Source organism: Delphinapterus leucas, chromosome 4, assembly GCF_059928025.1.
Source record: "Delphinapterus leucas isolate spDelLeu-1000000601 "Yukka" chromosome 4, BTC_Dleu_Yukka2, whole genome shotgun sequence".
Classification (NCBI taxonomy): Eukaryota; Metazoa; Chordata; class Mammalia; order Artiodactyla; family Monodontidae; genus Delphinapterus; species Delphinapterus leucas.
In genome coordinates, this window is record NC_143132.1 from 65,776,726 (window position 1) to 65,793,831 (window position 17,106).

The following is a 17,106-nucleotide window of genomic DNA, read 5'->3' on the forward strand; positions in this document are numbered from 1 at the left end:
TCAGGTCAAAAGTCTTAGAGGTTTTCTTAATCCTCTTTCTCTCATGCACTACATCCAATGCATTAGGAAATCCTTTTGGCTCTATCTAGAAAATATACGCTCTGGCCCTAGACAATGTGGCTCCATATCACCTCTCTGACTTCCTCTCCTACTATTCTCTCCCCTCCCTCTCTCTGTTCCAGCCACATTGGCCTCCTTTCTGAACCTCAAACATGCTAGTCCTTCCCACCACCCAGCTTTTGCACTGGCTCTTCCCTCTGTCTAATATGCTGTTCCCCCTGATATTCTCAGAGCTCACACTACCAATCACTTCAGGTCTTTGCTCAAATGTCGCCCATTCAACAAAGACTTCCATGAACACCCCATTTAAAATTGCAACTACAGTTGACCCTTGAGCAACACGGGTTTGAACTGTGTGTGTCAATTTAAATGGGGATTTTTTTTTTTAATAGTAAATACTAAAGTACTACACAATCGGCCAGTTGGTTGAATCTGAGGATGTGGAACCCCAGATATGGGGGAACATATATTTGGCAGTTGGACTATAAATTATACGTGGATTTTCTACTGCGTGAAGGGTTGGCGCCGCTACTTCCTGTGTTGTTCAAGGGTCAACTATATCTCTCCCTTAATTACACTACTCTATTTTTTTTTTACTAGAAGTTATTATCTTTTAACATATTACATAATTTACTTATTCATTATGTCTATGGCTTATTTTTTGTCTCCCCTACTAGAATGTAAACTGCATGAAGGCAGGGACCTTCATCTGTTCTGTTGACTGATATATTCCGAGCACCTTTAATAGTGCCCAGATGAGAATTCCCTGGCGGTCCAGTGGTTAGGACTCTGCACTTCCACTGCAGGGGGCACAGGTTCAATCCCTGGTTGGGGAACTAAGATCCCACATGCCACATGGCATGGCCAAAAAGAAAAAACAAAGATAGTGCCCAGGTTACAATAACTGCTCAATAAATACTACTGAAGTGAATGAATGAAATCAGGTGAAGACTACCAATCTTGTATGTTGCAAAACAACCTGATGTCATTTTCTCATGTCCTATGTAAAATCCTTCCTAAAGGTGTTCAGGAAACCAGTGGTTTGACTGATTCCCACATACACATGCACATGTCTGTAATAAAGTTTTGACCAGCTCTTTCTTTAATCCTCACCTTCGAAGCTGGTTGAATGGATTAAATAAGCTGACGTACGTAAAGAGACCTTGGGTCCAGTAAAACATGATGCAAGTGGGAGAAATAATGCTGATTTTTGTGTGATCCCTCCCATGCTATGTTCTTGGTGACTAATGAAAGGGTCACAGTGCTTAACAGTCAATAAATTCTTAATTGAATTCTTGAGAGGTGTGATAGAATGTTGATTCCGTTGTGGTAAACTCAGTAAGAATTATGATTCAGTCACTGTGGATTCCCTATTAGTCAACAAAGACTATGCAATTGCAAAGGCAAGGACAAGATGAACTACAACCCGAGACAACACTTGACATTTGCAAAGAGGAAATGGGACTTCACAGAGCCAAGAGCAAATATGTGGATCTCATTGCTCCCAATGGGGATGCATGCTAAAAATACAAATGGGAGAAATATAACAGTCCCTACATCCCTCTCAGATGACTGAGAGGCCATCTGGGGTCACAGCCCTTCCTTTCAAGCATAACTTAGGGGAGGACGCCCGGCTTATCCACCACCTGTTTCTCAGTTTCAGTGTCAGAAACAGAGCCTGGCCTGGCTGGCTCAGGACCTGACTCAGGCCTCCTGAGGGTTCTTATGGTCCTGGGAGGGTTCTCAAAGGAGACTGCTGGGCGGCTTGGAGAGGACGTGAGTGTGTGGTGGATGAAGCACGTTCAGAGGGGATCTGTGGCTGGTGGTCTAGGCAGTGGGATCAGGATTGCCTCTCAGGCTCTGTCCTCACAGAGCCAAGAGTCAGGGTGGGGCGGAAGCAGGCCCAGCCAGGTGGCACTGCCTCGCATGTGTCTATTCTGGGGTTGGCTCAAATGCTCGCCTGAGGGACTCCCTGATAGAACTGGTAGGAGACACAGGGAACCCAGTACTGGCAAACTATCTGGACAGAGGAGTACCTATAATGGTGGGTATGGGTAAACTCCACTCTCCTGGTAAACCTCCCATTTTAAAAAAGAATAGAAATAGTGGTGTCAGGCCACTTGGCTTTGCCACTTTCTAGATGAAGACCTTGGGCAAATTACTTGAGGTTTCTAAGCCTTAGTTCCCTCATCTGTTAAACATGTTAATAACAACATTCCACCCAGAGGACAGTTGTGAGAATCAATAAGGCAATAAAATAGGTAGTGCCTGCCACGTGCTAGCCATTCAGTAAGTGAGAACTACAGAGAAGGTAACTGAAATCTGAAGGATTGGCAGAGAAGAGAGGAGGGCTCTAGCACCCAGGCCCTGAACTTGGAGTGTGTATATGATGTCCTCTGGAGCCCTCTGAGACACCAACTGCCCACTGCCGAGCCAGTTCAGCGAACCTTTACTGAACACCTGCTACTGTGCACAAGGTATTGCCCTTTGGAGCCTGAAGATGGAGAGGAGAGCCCAGATTTCTACCTCAGGGAGTTTACTATGCGAAAGACAGAAGGGAAACCAAATCGTTAGAGACATGTGCGCAGTCAGCATGGTAAAAGGAATAGAAGAGGCATGTAGGCGGTGTGTGTGGGGGGCGGGGGGGGGGAAGCTGGTGAGGTCAGCCTGGGCAGGCCTCAGAGGAAGTGAGATGCCATAGCCTCCTCTGGATGAGGAAAGTGCATTTCAGATAGAAGCGACAGTAGGAGCCAAGGCATGGCCATTGCAAAACAATGTGGTGTGTTTAGGGAAGAACTAGTAGTTCAGTAGGGCTGGTATGAGCAGGAACTGTGAGGAAGGAAGGGGCTGGAGATGTGACTGGATGTCACTAAAGGTCTTAAGTTACTCCCTAAGGAGTGTGGGCTTTTATCTTGTGGTCACTGGGGTCTTCTGGAAGAGTTTTAGGCATAGGAGTGACATAGCCCCCCTTTCAGGGGTCTGCACCTCCCTACCCCACCCTTCCTCTGCCAGGCACTTTTCCCACAGGAGGAGAGTGCTCCCACCCTGAGCATCATATTGGCAGTGGTTCAAATGACAGATGTAAGAGGGGAAAGATGGAGGCAGGGATATTGCTGGGTTACAGTGGGATGGTCTGGGGCGGTGCTGCTATGGGGCTCCCTATTACCTGGAAGACCCCCTCCGCAGAGGGATGCAACGATTCCCACTCGGGAGAGTCCATGAACTGGTAAGGAAAGATGTAGTGCAGAAACTGCCCGTCCTGGCTCACACGAACCCTGGCAAAGGGAGAGAAGAGACTGTGGGAAAAGGGAAGTGGCTACCCGAATCCTCTCCGAAGTCTAAGTTACATGTTAAAAAGTGGAAAATTATTAGGGTCCAGTATGGACTTTTTCCTCTTTTCCCCGAAAACTCAGAGTCTCAGCCTCAACCTCTCCTCTAAAGTGAGTTATACTGGGAAAGAAGGTTCCTCTATCAGGCAGAGGGGGCAGATCAAAAAGATCTCTAAGGTACATCCTGTCCATTTGAAAGGAGCTACTGTTCCACTTTTTCTGGAGCTTTATTGGCTAAACAGTTATGTATGGAGCACCTTCAGTGTTCCTGGAAAACTGGGAATATGGAGATGATCTGATCCTTGCCTTTAAAGACGTCACAATTTAGTGGAAGTCACAGGTACATAAATAACTGGCTGTAAGTCAGCGTGTGCTACTGTGGGACAGGAGACCAGATGACGGAGAGATCTTAGTTCTCTCCAAGTGGCAGACTTCTCAAAGATGATATTTGAGCTGAGTTTTGAAGGATGAATAGGATACTGAGAAGCAGATCAGAATGGGGATGGAGATCTGAGAAATCCAGTGTGAAATTGTTTCCCAATATCTGCTTTTTCCCTTCCTCCATATTTGGAATTTCAGCTGGGTTCATGGCTGCCCGGCTAAACTACATTTCCCTACCCCCCTTGCCATGAGGTAGAGCCATGTGATTACGTTTTGGCCAAGGGGATATTAGCACTCCACACCTTGCTCCTAGTGAATGCCTAGATATATATGTATGTGTGCAAATTACCAAAGACCACCAACAATTAATTATTGCGTATTATCTGACAACCTAAAGATGGAAGACAGAAGGGGACGTAGGTCTCAAACCAAGCCCAAGATGTGGTGTCAACCTACACTCTCTGATGGCAGAAACGCACCTGCTCCTACAAGACCTATCAGTATGTGTAGATAGCCATCAGAACTTCCCTGAGTAATGAAAGGATACAAGGAAAGATGATGTGACGCGTTCTCCTACCTCACAGTCTTCACATATTCTGTCCCCTCCAGCTGCCTCTCCTCCCAATCCCCACCTTCTCCTCAGGCCTCAGCTTAAACATTCCTTCCTCCAGGAAGTCTTGTCTGGCTACCCCAGGAAAGTTAGGTCCACTGCTTAAATGCTCTCATTGCACTTCGCCTTTCTCCTTGGAAATACTATGTCTGTTATTCACCACTATGTCAAACATGAATTAGTGCCTCTCTTCATACACTGTAAGCTTCCTGAGTACAAGGAAAATATTTTTCTTTTCTTTCTTTTTTTTTTTTTTTTGTGGTACGCGGGCCTCTCACTGTCGTGGCCTCTCCCGTTGTGGAGCACAGGCTCCAGACGCGCAGGCTCAGTGGCCATGGCTCCCGGGCCCAGCCGCTCCGTGGCATGTGGGATCTTCCCGGACCGGGGCATGAACCCGTGTCCCCTGCATTGGCAGGCGGACTCTCAACCACTGCGCCACCAGGGAAGCCCTATTTTTCATTTTTTAACACAAGATCCCTAGTCCCTAGCCCTCTTCATAAATATTTTTGGAAAGGGGGAGGGAAGAAGGAAGAAGGAAGGAACGATCAAACAAATGAACTCACTGTGTCACCATAAATGGGACCAAAACCTCAAAGAAAAGCTTCTCTAACAAAGGAAGAAAGACAACAGGAAAGAAATGAGGCTGCTGCCACACACATCAGATCCTCCTGTCCTCTCCCCAGGGAAGGAATCTGGACACCCAAGCAAGCCACTGAGGAGGGACAAGATTTTACAGTGTGAGTAACATCTAATGAGCCTGCATGACTCCCTGAAACCATTCACATTGTATATTGTATCCTTTGTAGTTTGAGTCTCCTCTTCCTTCTTGATCTCCTGGACATCAGGTAATTTCATCCTCCAAGAAGAGCTTAGACAGTTAGTTGCCTCTTCAGGAGTTCATGCTTGGGATTGTATATGAGAGAAAATCTCCAACAGTAAGCACAGCTTAACAGGGTGATGAACTTTGAGGAAGTCACTTTGCCTTTCTGAGTCTTGAAAGGGATTGATTGCCTTATGAAAATAAACCGAAAAGGATGTCTGAGATTTCAGCAAAGCGCTCCAGATGAGAGTCTGCACGTGAACTGGGGAGGTCTCCACAAGAAGCCTCCATTTCCTGGCATGGAGTTCTTGTCTGCTGCTTTGAGGTGTTTGGTACCTCACCAGCCAAAGGTACGATGATTCTCCTTTAAAGCTGGAGCCTGGTCATATAGACTAGAAGCCCCTTTCCCCAGCTCCAACTTAGCAAAGTTGAGACAGGATGACATTGAAAGATCTCAAAACAAAACTCTTACTCCAAACCTTGTAAGGCAAGAAAAATATCAAAATTGTCTAATTTTTGACTCAGGTTTTGGATGCTAAGTATAATAGGAAAAGCCACACTGAGAGGGCAAGGCCCCCTCTCCTCTTCACAGGGACGTGGTCTTCTACAAGTTCATGGTAAATCCATTATATAAAAGATACCTGAACCATACAATAATCCTGATGTATGGTTTATTTACACTTCAGTTCACCCATAAATGAAATGAAACATCACAAAACCTCATAGCTCATTCAACCCAGGACCTCAGACTCCAAACAAAATAAAAACATGTGTACATCACACTTTGATTCTATACATTGATACATAAATGCATATTATTACTAGTAGCAGTAGTTATTGTAGTACCATCATCATCAATGTCAAACTCCTTTTTTTCCCCACTATGGCTGGTGGTCTTATCTGGTTTCTTTCTTATTTTTTTGGAATCAGACCCTTCTGATTACTTTCTTGTCTTTCTACCACATTCTCCTGGTCTCAAGAAAGCAGGAAAGAGGAAATTAAGGACAAAACCTTTGAAATACTCTATTTGCTTTCCACAGAGCCAGCCCAAGTACATACCAGGTTAAGATGCTTACTGTCAGATGCTTAGCTCCACATACAAGTCCCACTAGGGCAATATTTCAAAGAATTCACAATTTCCTACCAACTGTGCAGCACAGAGCTCCATGGTATATTTGTTCAGAAGAGATCAGTCAATGGCCAATGCTCGCATGCAGCCTGACCAGGCATACAGTAATCCTGACAAAGCCCATTTCTGCTAAGGTCTGACTGTCAGCCTCCTTAAAAGGTGTCAACCAGTTGTCTCCACCATATACTCAAAGAGACACACGTGGGCACCACTACTCCTCCCTCACTGTCTGGCCCACAGGTTTATAGCACTTTACTTCTTCGTCTGTAAGAATCTCAATAGAACAATTGGAAGTGGAAAAGTGGACAAGAGGTATTCCTGCTCCATACCTGGGTATATACAGAATGGCTTTACCAGGGCTTCCCTGGTGGCGCAGTGGTTGAGAGTCCACCTGCCGATGCAGGGGACACGGGTTCGAGCCCCAGTCCGGGAGGATCCCACAGACCCCACATGCCGTGAAGCGGCTAGGCCCGTGAGCCATGGCTGCTGAGCCTGCGCATCCGGAGCCTGTGCTCCGGAACGGGAGAGGCCACAACAGTGAGAGGCATGCGTACCACAAAAAAGAATGGCTTTACCATAGAATCTGTATGGGATATTCCCCAAGATCTTTGATGCCCTGGAGGGAACAGGGGTTATAGGAAATCCCCTCTGTTTTGGCACTGTTTCTTGTACATACTTGGCACTTAGCAAATGTTGAATGCATATGGAAGGAATGAATTAATCTTACTGAAATGTCCAGTTTTCCAAAGCTTACAGAGATATTGCTGCAGTTTAGACATGACATGCTGACGTGTGTGTGTGGTGTAGTCATTTCACACCCAGGCTCAAGAAACACTCACCCCACACCTCCCAGCACAAGTGCACACACAATCCTTCCTGCCAACCAAGGTGCCTCATGAGCTAGTTTCCTCATGGAAAATGCTAAGAAAGGGGAAGCAAAGTGCATGCTTAGAAAAATCTATTTTGGTTTGTTTGACTTGCCACATCCTTCCTCAGTGGAAGGGACATGAAATGGAAAGGGAGGCACTGGGAAATGAGAAGCGTGGGCGTGGGGAAGAAATGCTGGGCATTGACCCAGCGGCTTACCGGCCAGAAAGCAGCAGGGACAGGTGGTCGATGGGCGTCTCGCCCTCCACGGCGTAGGTCTGCTCCGTGGCCAGAGTCAAGACTTGCTCCTCGCAGCAGCGAACAATCTCCTTGTACGCTGGCAGGGGTACCTGCAGGGGCAGGCACAGCGTCTTGTAGAGGAGCTCGAACTCCTCGGGGAGGGTGTCCTCACGCAGGCGGTACACCAGGTGTGCCAGCTGGAGCACGCAGGCAGTCGCCAGCAGCACGCTCCAGAGGACGATGTCTAGGCCGCAGGCGTCGAACCAGCCCCACAGCACACAGCACAGGTAGCCCGTGCCCAGGAAGCCAAAGAGGTAGAAGCACCCATACACCCCGCTGCCCCCCATGAAGCCCAGGAGCAGGAGGCAGGTGGCCAGGTGGTAGACAGCCCCTTCCTGGTCCCGCCTCCAGCCGACACACAGCGGCCTGCTCCAGAGGAGCTGGCCCACTGCGCTGCCGTTGCTGCTCATCTTCGGGCCTCAAAGCCTGTCGGGCTCTAAGACTGTCCCCACGTGGGAAATTCAGGAAATGGGTTAGCCTGTCCTCTCAGATGTCATCTCACCATTGGCTTCTCCCCACCAGCTCCACCTTTCCTGGGAGGAATGCTTGCATTAGCTTGGGGAATGAATGGCAGAACATAATACACTTCATGGAGAACTGAAAACCTTTCTTTCTCTTTCCCTCAGCAAGGCTCTGGCCCTCCCCGCAGAGCTCTGTCGAGCGTCCACGGCTCCAAGTTTCTTAGGACAGTCTTCACATTTGGCTCTTGGCAGGAAACCTAAATTGTCCTGAGGAAAAGATAGGACTATGGGGCTGAAAACTTCAGCAGTGAGGGATAAAAAAGAAGCCACATCCTGCTTTGTGTTGTCCCCAAACAGAATGAGGAGAGCCCAGCACGGGAGGCACATTTGTGCACCATTTGGAATGCATCTCTCTTGGCACCGGAAGAAAGGGTGACCCCAGACGGATACCATGTTTGGAATTGGAATCCAAGTGGTACTGGCAGTGAGAAAAAACAGGCCAGGCACACAGGCAGGCTGGAAGAGCACTTAACATACCTCCCCAGAGGACAAGATAAGACCTGGGGCAAAAGAGGCAAGTGTGTGTGTGTGTGTGTGTGTGTGTGTGTGTGTGTGTGTGTGTGTGTGAGTGTGAGTGAGGGGGTGGACAAAGGGAAAGTGTGCACAGAATTTACTGTCACACCTCAGGCAGGACACTGTCCAGAGCCCCCTCTGGGAGGGCTGGGGGCTCTCCTGAGGTAGGAGGACACTTCAAGGTCGGAAAGTATGGGACTATTATCAGAAAAAATCCTAACAGTGAGAAGTGGAAAACCCCTTGAAAGCCTTTATGAAGTCACGTTGGAAATATGACTTTATTTGAAATAGGCATTTATTTGACAACCATTAAACAAAATTAGCTATGCAAAGCAGCTTTTTGAATTCTGACTTTCTCCTGTGTGTATCTGGATCTAGTAATAGTTAATACAATGGTAATACATTGCTCAGACCATCACCCCACCCACCCCAATATTGGCAAATTATAATAACCATCACCTATTGAACACCTACAAAATGGCAGATGTAGATTAGGTCTTTTACATACACATGATTTAATCATCACACAACCATTCCAAATAAATATTATCCTCCTTCTACATCTGAAAGAAACTGAAGTTTAGAGAGGTAACAAGTTCCCACAGGTAGTAAGTGACAGAGGCAGAATTTTTTTTTAATAAATTTACTTATTTATTTTTGGCTGCGTTGGGTCTTTGTTGCTGCGTGCGGGCTTTCTCTAGTTGCGGTGAGCAGGGACTACTCTTTGTTGCGGTGCGTGGGCTCTCATTGCAGTGACTTCTCTTGTTGCGGAGCACGGGCTTCTAGGCACGCGGGCTTCAGTAATTGTGGCACGTGGGCTCTAGAGCACAGGCTCAGTAGTTGTGGCACGTGGGCTCAGTAGTTGTGGCTCACGGGCTCTAGGCGCGCGGGCTTCAGTAGTTGTGGTGCACGGGCTTAGTTGCTCCGCGGCATGTGGGATCTTCCCAGACCAGGGCTCGAACCCGTGTCCCCTGTATTGGCAGGCGGATTCTTAACCACTGCGCCACCAGGGAAGTCCCAGAGGCAAGATTTGATCTCATCTATCTTATTGCTGTGTCCCAAGTAGTTTGCACAGTTAGTGGAAATACAGGACGAGATCCATGACTCCTAACTCCACTCCCCCCAGAAAGTCTGAGGACATTCAGGAACTTCTGGATGAACCTGGGGTCTACCTTGGGTCATCAATTTCAAATCTGGGAATATGCAAACATTAAACTAAGAAATGTCCCTCTGGCTTCCACATGACTCCTTGATTTTGTTTCCTTACTACCATTACTCCTACAGCCCCTGAGGTATGGGGGCGGGGACAGGGGGTGGAGGCATCCAGTAACCTTCCAGAACTATTCAAGTGCTCGATCCATAGGGACCTTTATTATACTGCTAGTAACCTAAGTAAAATTAGTGAGAGATTAGGAATTGTCAGATATGCAGAGGAGTAGAAGTTTTCAACTCAACACACATTGAGTGCCTGCTATGAGCCAAGCACTTAGAGAATCAAAGATTCCCAAGAGCTTTCACTCTATCAAGGGAGAGATACCTCAAAAAACAACCTCAGTTCAGTGTGGGAAGCATAGTAACTGAGTTGAGTTTAGGAGACGTGGCAGCCTAGAAGGAAGGTGGCATTGAAGAAGGAAGACACAGGTGCTAACAAGGAATTTGGGGTGCAGAGGTTGAATTAGCCAGGTAGAGGGAGAAGAGGATTTCTAGTGGTGAGAACAGCAGAAGAAGCATAGGCATGGAGGTGTGAAAATGTACAGCGTGTTGAAAGAAGCTGGGGTTTTTCTTCTTTAATTACAATCGCCTAACCAACAAATGTGCATCTTATTCCCTTTTTTCTAACGTTGAGGGGGAAAATCAGTGGCAAAGGAAAAGAGCTAGAGAGCTCCTGGAGAAGGCCCCATGCCCCACCCCGCTGCCCTCGCCCCCAGCCTTTCCCACAGCAACCATTTGGGTCCTTGATGTCATTTCAACGGTGGAGTTTGGGAATTTCCATATGCTGCTTTTCGGTCACCTGCCTGCCTCCTGGCCAAGCCACCCCCTTTAGCAAGCAGCAGCTGCTCATCCCTCCACCTTAGTCATGCACCCCCTGAGCTGTCAGAGTGGCTGTCTCTGCCAGCTGTGAGCAAGGAAATGAGAAGCACAGGAACAGAGGCTCTGCCCAAGATACAATTTCAAAACAGGTCATCTTTCTCAGCAAGCCTGACCAATGGGCTGGTCCTGATCCCTTAAAGAGCCAGGTGGACCAACTGACTGCTGGCTCTCAGCCTGCCTTTTTTGTCAATCCACAAATGTGCTCATCTGAGCAGAAGGTACTAACATTTGTCAAGCAGTTATTGTTTCCTCATGTCTCCCTATGATACTTTATTTTTAATGGAAGAAACAAGCTCAGAGAGGTTAAGGAACATCCCCAAGGTGACAGAGATAGTATGTGAATAGGGGCTAAAGCCTAGGTCATTGTGACTCTAAATTGTAGGTTCTCTGTGCTGTACCACCTTGCCAGGTACTTTGGGGAGTTAATATGTGTCCATATGCAGGCTCATTCATTGCTACCAGGGATTTGTGTATGCCGCTGGGGTGGCATAAACACCACATGCTGCCTGTAGTGACAGTGACAGTGATGCTTGTGGGGTGGGACCTATGACAGGAATACAGTGAAAAGCTGTATCTTTGTTTTTAAAACCAGGTTTGATAGAAGAAGAAAGAAAAATTGTGTGTCAAAATGGTATGTTCTTATAAGGAAAGCCACAAATATGCAGGCAGAAGCACGGTAGAAAATATTTGGGGAGAATAAAAGGAAAGACACAGAAGTCACATCATTTGTTGAGTCAATTCTATTGAAACATTTACTTAGGACAAAGTATGTGTGCCAGGAACCGGGGATAGAAGATGAGGAAGACAATGAGTGAGGGAGACTGACCCAGAAAGAACTACAACCCAAAAAATACACTTATTGGGCATGTGACCAATGAGACATAAGAGGACGTGTCAGGGAGCTCCTGGAAGAAGTATACTCCCTGGTGGAGACAGTAAGGAGGCCTGCTACCTTTCATCCTGGCTTGAATACAGTTGTGTGATGATATAATGCTTGAAGCTATCACAACCATGAGATAGGAAGGGGTTCAAAGGAAGCACTGATAGGGGAGCAAAGAATACAGGAAAAACATCACAAGGGAGGATGACATTTAAGCTGGTTTAAAAAGCCAAGTAGGTGTTCCCCAGCTAGGGGAGGGCATTCCAGGAAGGGAGAACAGAATGTGAAGTCAAGTCCAGAAGTAAAACGAAAATACATGGCATATTCTGGTAACAGAGAACAGTTTGTTATCAGTGAATCAAAGGGAGCAGCAGGACACGAGGCAGGAGAGTCAGGCCAGGGCCAGATTATGAAGTCAGCCGGGTACACCATCTCTCCAAGAGTGGTCACAGACTATGGCTGGTCCGAGAGCTGTTACTGGTCCATGATGAGATATGGACAGAAACTGAGAGAACTTAAGACATCTTTATACAGTTTGACAGGAAACGTATTAGTCTGTGAATTGGAAAAAATTAAAGTAGTAGTAGTTTACTACTTGTAGTTTGAGAAACTACATGTAGTTTCACCACAGGTAGTTTGAGAAACATTGGGCTTGTTCCTCTAATGCTTTCCTAATATAGTTATTAAAATCGAACACAGGCATGATTCTAGGCATTGGACACATACTGCTGAGTTGATATTGGGCAGACACTACTGGTTCCTTATCCATTTCCCCTTTTTCCCCCAGTTTATGGAACTCTGATTTTGCTTGGGCAATATGTAAAGGAGGGTGGGCTTCTCTCCCAGTTGCCAGGGCCTGAAATAAGACTGGTCAAGGGACTTCCCTGGTGGCGCAATGGATAAGACGCTGAGCTCCCAATGCGGGGGGCCCCGCATTTGATTCCTGGTCAGGGAAATAGATCCCACATGCATGCTGCAACTAAGAGTTCCCATGCCACAACTAAGGAGCCCACCTGCTGCAACTAAGACCCGGTACAACCAAATAAATAAATAAATATTTTTTAAAAAAACAATAAGAACTGGTATCAAAAAGACTTCCAAGTTAAAAAAAAAAAAAAAAGACTGGTCAAATCCAAGCACGATATCCCATTCCCCACAATGGCAACTAGTTTAAGAGTGGACATGTGACCAATGAGACATAAGAGGACACGTGTGTGGGAGTATCTGGGGAAAAGTATACTCCCTGATAGAGACAGTAAGGAAGCCTACTACCTTTCATCCTGGCTTGAATACAGCTGTATGATGATGTAATGTTTGAAGCCACTGTACCCATGAGATAGGATAGGCCTAAGGATGAGAAGGTTAAAGAGGAGAAAAATAGAACAAGCCTTGGTTCTTCAAAGTATCACTGAGCCATTTTCTCAAATCTGAAACTTTCAACCTTCAGACTTTATGACAGGAGATAAATACATTTATTGCTTAAGTCTCTGTAGTTGGGTATTCTGGTACTCACAGTTGAAGGCATTCAGATTCCTATCTCCCTAAGGATCTCCATAAGGACGACTCTTCAACCAACAGTTCTCCGAACATCTGCTGATTGTTTTATTCTATGAAAACTGAACGTCATGTGACTTGTTATGTGCTACCAATAATTTTCTCTCAAAAGTCTGAGTAAACTGAGAGGAATTGCTCCTCTAAACTCAATTTGACCATTCAGGATGACTTGGTTGTTAAGTGAACACGATGATTTAGTGCAAAGTTGGTTGTCTACTCAATACCCATTTACCATTTACCACTTCCTCCTTGTAACAGAATTCCAGTTTTGTTCTGATAGCTCATCTACACATGGATCCAAGGAGGAAATCCTGTTTAAGCCAGTCAGCAAAGGGCATTCTGTTGACAATTATTATTGGTCCATAAAAATACACATAGCCTAATTTGGTTCAATCAGACCAAAAAAAGGGGGGGTGGGTGTGGGGACTTCATGCCTTAGGAATGATTTCTCTTTCCTCTGCTGCACTTGAACAAGAAAGTACATTATTAGCTTCATTAGTCCTAGGAGAGAGCTCTGAGATGAAAATAACTTGAGTCTTGGATGGCACCACTGAGCCTTGATGTCACTGCATCTAGAGCTTGCCCTAACCCTGGACTGCCAGTTATGTGTTTCCCTTGATGAGGATTTTGTATTACTTAGCTGTCAAAAGCACCATAATTAACACAGATAGAACTACCATCTAGCAGTTTATAATAGCTAAAGAAAGAAACACTGGGTATAGTCACACATGCACTCTTTTAAGGAAAATATTTATCATAGCACTGAATATTCAACTTTATATTTTTTATAGCTTATATACATATATCCACCAGAATATAAGCTCTTTGAGAGCAGGCCATGTCTTACTAACCTTTGTTCACTACTTAGCACATAGTTGGCATTTAGTATGTCCTCAGTAAATGTTGAGTCAAGCAGCCTCTATTCTTGAGGACAGGGGATATGTCTGATTCACACATAAATACTCAACACTTAGGGCAGTTCTTTGCACATAATAAGCCTTCACCAAATATGTACTGAGTGAATAAATGAATTTACAACTATGAATATATGATGTTTATATTAGACACCTCGTACAGGAAAGAACATTGGGCTTTTGGGCTTGAACTCTAATGACCAAGACTCACATCCCAGGTCACCAGATATTTAACCAGAGCAACTTCCTTAACCTGAGTGCCTGTACTCACCTGTAAAATGGGGATTATAGTTTCTCCATCACCCTCACATCAGACCTGCAGAAGGTATAGTTAACCTAATGGAGACCTTGCTTAGGGACACGGTCCTGTTCTTATCAACCTTCAAGGCAAATGTTTCACGTTAGACGAAGGGAACTAATTATAGAGAATAGTGTGAATGTATCTGTATTGAGATTTTGGGATGTATTGTGAATAGCAGGGGCTTAGCAAAGAGGTATGTGGTGGTCAGAATGTGGTGATCACCTATTTGGAAGCTAAGTTCTTCATTTTTCAAATTATTGTGGTGACATCTATTACTGATAGTATCAAAATGCTGCACATGATTTCTGGGAAGGCTTAAGCACTAGGGAAGGGTAGGCAGAGGGTCTTGTGAGATGTACTTTTAACTATGGCAGATGTCAAGAAGGGTGTGTTAATTCTTTACAAATCAGGTGAGCGTATCAAACTGGCAAAGGCTGAAAAAAATTAACCTTGCTAAGAGCTTAGGGAAACAGGCACCCACAGGTACTAAGGTATTATAAATGGGCACCCCCTTTCTAGAGATCAGTCAGGCAGTACTCATTCAAAGCCTTGAAAACTCTGGCCCATCCTTAGTTAAATGATTAGTAAAGATACTTGTAAAGACTTTCCTATGGAAACTTCCATCGCAGTATTATAATGGAGTAGCAAAAAAATAAAAATAAAAAGTGAACATACATGCAGAAAGAGATAAATGGCAAGGTCACCAAAAAGTGGCCCTATTGTAGACTGGTGGGATTTCAGGTGACTTCTTTCTTTCTTCCTTACATGTTTCCATAAAACCAGCCAGCAAAACAATGTATTTTAAAATCAGAAATAATTTAGGTGTCTGTTATGTATCCTGTTCAATTCTGAGACCCAATTCCTAAAAGGGTATCTGACACACAGCAGACATTCTATAAAACATTTGATTGTTGAATGTATGTAGATAGGGAATTGGTAAGCCATACAGTAGATGTATACATAGCTACTACAACTCATATTGTAGAACTGAACTCACAGGTGGTAAAATATATTAAGGGAAGAAGGTAATTAATATTGTGATTGCATTAAAAATATGTAGTATAGAAAAATGATCTAATTTTTTGTTTTAGAAAAATGTATAAGAAAAGTTTGGAACAGCAAAACTTAACATTGGGAGATGATACGGTTAGGGATTTTTTTTTTTCCTTTTGTAGTCCCAGGACATATTCAAGCAGAATCTGGATAGCCATCTGCCAAGGATCTGTATTGGGTGGGAAGTTGGTTCACATCATCTGCCTTAGGAGTCCAAGATTCTAGTCTTCACCCTAAAAGAATGCTCTGAAAACTATCAATAAAATAAAAACTCTACATCCAAACGAATATTAAAGTGAAAAATATGAATACAAAGAATTAGAGAATGTTAGTAACACTGAATGCTACCGTGCCAAATGCTTTATGTACACAATTTCAATGTGTAAGCACAATCTTGTAACTTGGGTATTGCTGCTCTGTTTTCTTTCAGATGAGAAAAACAGACACAAACGGTTGACTTGCTTGAGGTCACATAGCCAGCTGTTGAACTTAAGTCTGTCACTTTGAAGCCATGCTCTTAATTAACTAGGAAGGAATCTTAGGGAACATTTTAGTTCAGCTCTTTTGTAAGAGGCAATTTTCCAACCGTGATCCATGAACCCTACATATTCACTTATTTATGCTTCTGTGTCTTTTGTTGTTGAGATCTAAAACTCCATTTACTTGGACAGAATATGACCAGTTGTCTCATTAGCTTATAAGCAGCTAATAGGACCACAGGGCTTGTATTACAAGATTTGTTTATACCACAGTCATCCCTCAGGATCCTGGGCGATTGGTTCCAGGACCCCTGTGGATACTGAAATCTGCATTTGCTCAAGTCCCTTATATATTGATAAAATGGTGTTGTTTTTCTATATAACTTAAGCATATCCTCCTATATACTTTAAATCATCTCCTGATCACTTACAATACCTAAAATGTAAATGTTATGCAAATACTTGTAAATACAATGTAAACAGCTGTAAACACTATGTAAATAGTTGAAAAAGCAGCAAACTCAAGTTTTACTGGAATTCACCCACCCCCACCCCCCAATATTTTTGATCTAAGGTTGGTTGAATCCACAGATGAGGAACCCACAGGTATTCTTTTTTTTTTTAATGTCTTTATTGGAGTATAATTGCTTTACCATGGTGTGTTAGTTTCTGCTTTATAACAAAGTGAATCAGCTATACATATACATATATCCCCATATCTCCTCGCTCTTGCGTCTCCCTCCCACCCTATCCCACCCCTCTAGGTGGTCACAAAGCACCAAGCTGATCTCCCTGTGCTATGCGGCTGCTTCCCACTAGCTATCTATTTTGGTAGTATATTTAAGTCCACGCCACTCTCTCACTTTGTCCCAGCTTACCCTTCCCCCTCCCCGTGTCCCCAAGTCCATTCTCTACATCTGCATCTTTTTCCCCCCCCCCCCGTCCTGTCCCTAGGTTCTTCATAAACTTTTTTTTTTTTTAAGATTCCATATATGTTAGCATACGGTATTTATTTTTCTCTTTCTGACTTACTTCATTCTGTATGACAGTCTCTAGGTCCATCCACCTCACTACAAATAACTCAATTTAGTTTCTTTTTATGGCGGAGTAATATTCCATTGTATATATGTACCACATCTTCTTTATCCATTCATCTGTCAGTGGACACTTAGGCTGCTTCCATGTCCTGGCTATTGTAAATAGAACTGCAATGAACATTGTGGTACATAACTCTTTTTGAATTATGGCCACAGGTATTCTTTAAGAAAAATAAATACATAAACGCCATGTGAGGAACACAAAAA

The 17,106-nt window shown here is 44.5% G+C and overlaps 1 protein-coding gene across 2 annotated transcripts in view; it reads right to left on the bottom strand.

Annotated features, from left to right (window-relative positions):
* Nucleotides 1–17,003, bottom strand: part of POPDC2 (popeye domain cAMP effector 2) — a 34,856-nt gene extending 17,853 nt beyond the window's left edge. For both annotated transcript variants that reach the window (XM_022560915.3, XM_022560842.3), the window contains exons 1-2: nt 7,416–17,003; nt 3,227–3,335 (exon numbers count right to left, since the gene is read on the bottom strand). In XM_022560915.3, coding sequence (XP_022416623.1) covers nt 3,227–3,335; nt 7,416–7,906 — 600 coding nt within the window. In that variant the 5' untranslated portion in view covers nt 7,907–17,003. The remainder of the gene's footprint in view (nt 1–3,226; nt 3,336–7,415) is intronic.
* Nucleotides 17,004–17,106: the final 103 nt, after the last annotated feature.